This window comes from Onychostruthus taczanowskii, unplaced genomic scaffold, assembly GCF_017590055.1.
Source record: "Onychostruthus taczanowskii isolate IOZ18803 unplaced genomic scaffold, ASM1759005v1 scaffold61, whole genome shotgun sequence".
Taxonomy (NCBI): domain Eukaryota; kingdom Metazoa; phylum Chordata; class Aves; order Passeriformes; family Passeridae; genus Onychostruthus; species Onychostruthus taczanowskii.
The window spans coordinates 5304278-5305568 of NW_024503790.1; the positions used below are offsets into that span (position 1 = coordinate 5304278).

The 1291-nt window shown below is 64.1% G+C and overlaps 1 protein-coding gene across 3 annotated transcripts in view; it reads left to right on the forward strand.

Annotated features, from left to right (window-relative positions):
- Positions 1-770: 770 nt before the first annotated feature.
- The window catches only part of DVL1 (dishevelled segment polarity protein 1), a 60681-nt gene continuing 60160 nt past the window's right edge, over positions 771-1291 (forward strand). For all 3 annotated transcript variants that reach the window (XR_005953773.1, XM_041419584.1, XM_041419585.1), the window contains exon 1: positions 771-1135. Coding sequence is in view for 2 of the 3 variants with exons in the window: in XM_041419584.1 (XP_041275518.1) it covers positions 966-1135 (170 nt within the window). In the remaining variant the exon portion in view is untranslated. The remainder of the gene's footprint in view (positions 1136-1291) is intronic.

Below are 1291 nucleotides of genomic sequence, written 5' to 3' on the forward strand. Positions count from 1 at the left end.
TATCCCCATCCCCATTCCCATCCCATCCTCTCCCCTTTCCTCATCCCCATTCCCCTTCCCATCCTATCCTCTTTCCTTTCCCCATCCCATCATTTTCCCTCTCCTCATCCCCATCCCATCCCCATTCTTATTCCCATCCCCTTTCCTTTCCCCATCCCCTCCTTTTCCCTCTCCTCATCCCCATCCCATCCCCATTCTTATTCCCATCCCCTTTCCTTTCCCCATCCCATCCTCCCCCCATCCCCATCCCCTTTCCTCATCCCATCATTTTCCCTCTCCTCGTTCCCATCCCCTTTCCCATCCCATCCTTTTCCCCATCTCCCTTCCTTTCCCATCCCAGCCATTCCTCTCCCCTCTCCTCATCCCCTTTCATTTTCCCATCCCATCCTTTTCCCTATCCCTGTCCCCATCCCCTTTCCCATCCCATCCTCTCCTCATCCCCATCCCCTTTCCCATTCCCTTTCCCCATCCCCATCCCCTTTCCCATCGCATCCTCTCCTCATCCCCATCCCCTTTCCCTATCCCCATCCCCTTTCCCACCCCATCTTCTCCTCATCCCCGTCCCCATCCCCCTTCCCATCCCATCCTTTTCCCTACCCCTATCCCCATCCCCTTTCCCATCGCATCCTCTCCCCATCCCATCCCCTTTCCCTATCCCCATCCCTTTCCCATCCCATCCTCTCCTCATCCCCATCCCCTTTCCCATCCCATCCCATCCCATCCCATCCCATCCCATCCCATCCCATCCCATCCCATGGCGCAGCGGCGGCGGCGCAGCGAGGCCGGCGGGGCGGCCGGAGGATGCGGGCGGGGCGGGCGCGCTGCCGTTCCCGGGTCGGGCAGCTAGAGAGCAGTGCAGGGAGCGCCAGCCCGAGCCCGCAGCTCCCTTCCTGTGGGCAAGGCCGACAGCGGAGCCGAGCGCCGGCCGAGGAGGCCCGGCCCGGCCGCCCCCGCTCCGCTCGCCCATGGCGGAGACCAAGATCATCTACCACATCGACGAGGAGGAGACGCCGTACCTGGTGAAGCTGCCCGTGCCGCCGGAGAAAGTCACGCTGGCCGATTTCAAAAATGTCCTCAGCAACCGGCCCGTGCACAGCTACAAGTTCTTCTTCAAGTCCATGGACCAGGATTTCGGGTGAGCGGCCGCGCTCCGGGCGCGCCCCCCGGCCCTCGGTGCGGTGTCTCGGCCGCGGGCCGGGCAGGGCTCGCAGCATCCCCGGGGCACCTGCCGGGCTCGGCCGGGCCGGCCCCGCTCGGCCCCGCTCGGCACCGGCAGCGCCGCGAACATGGC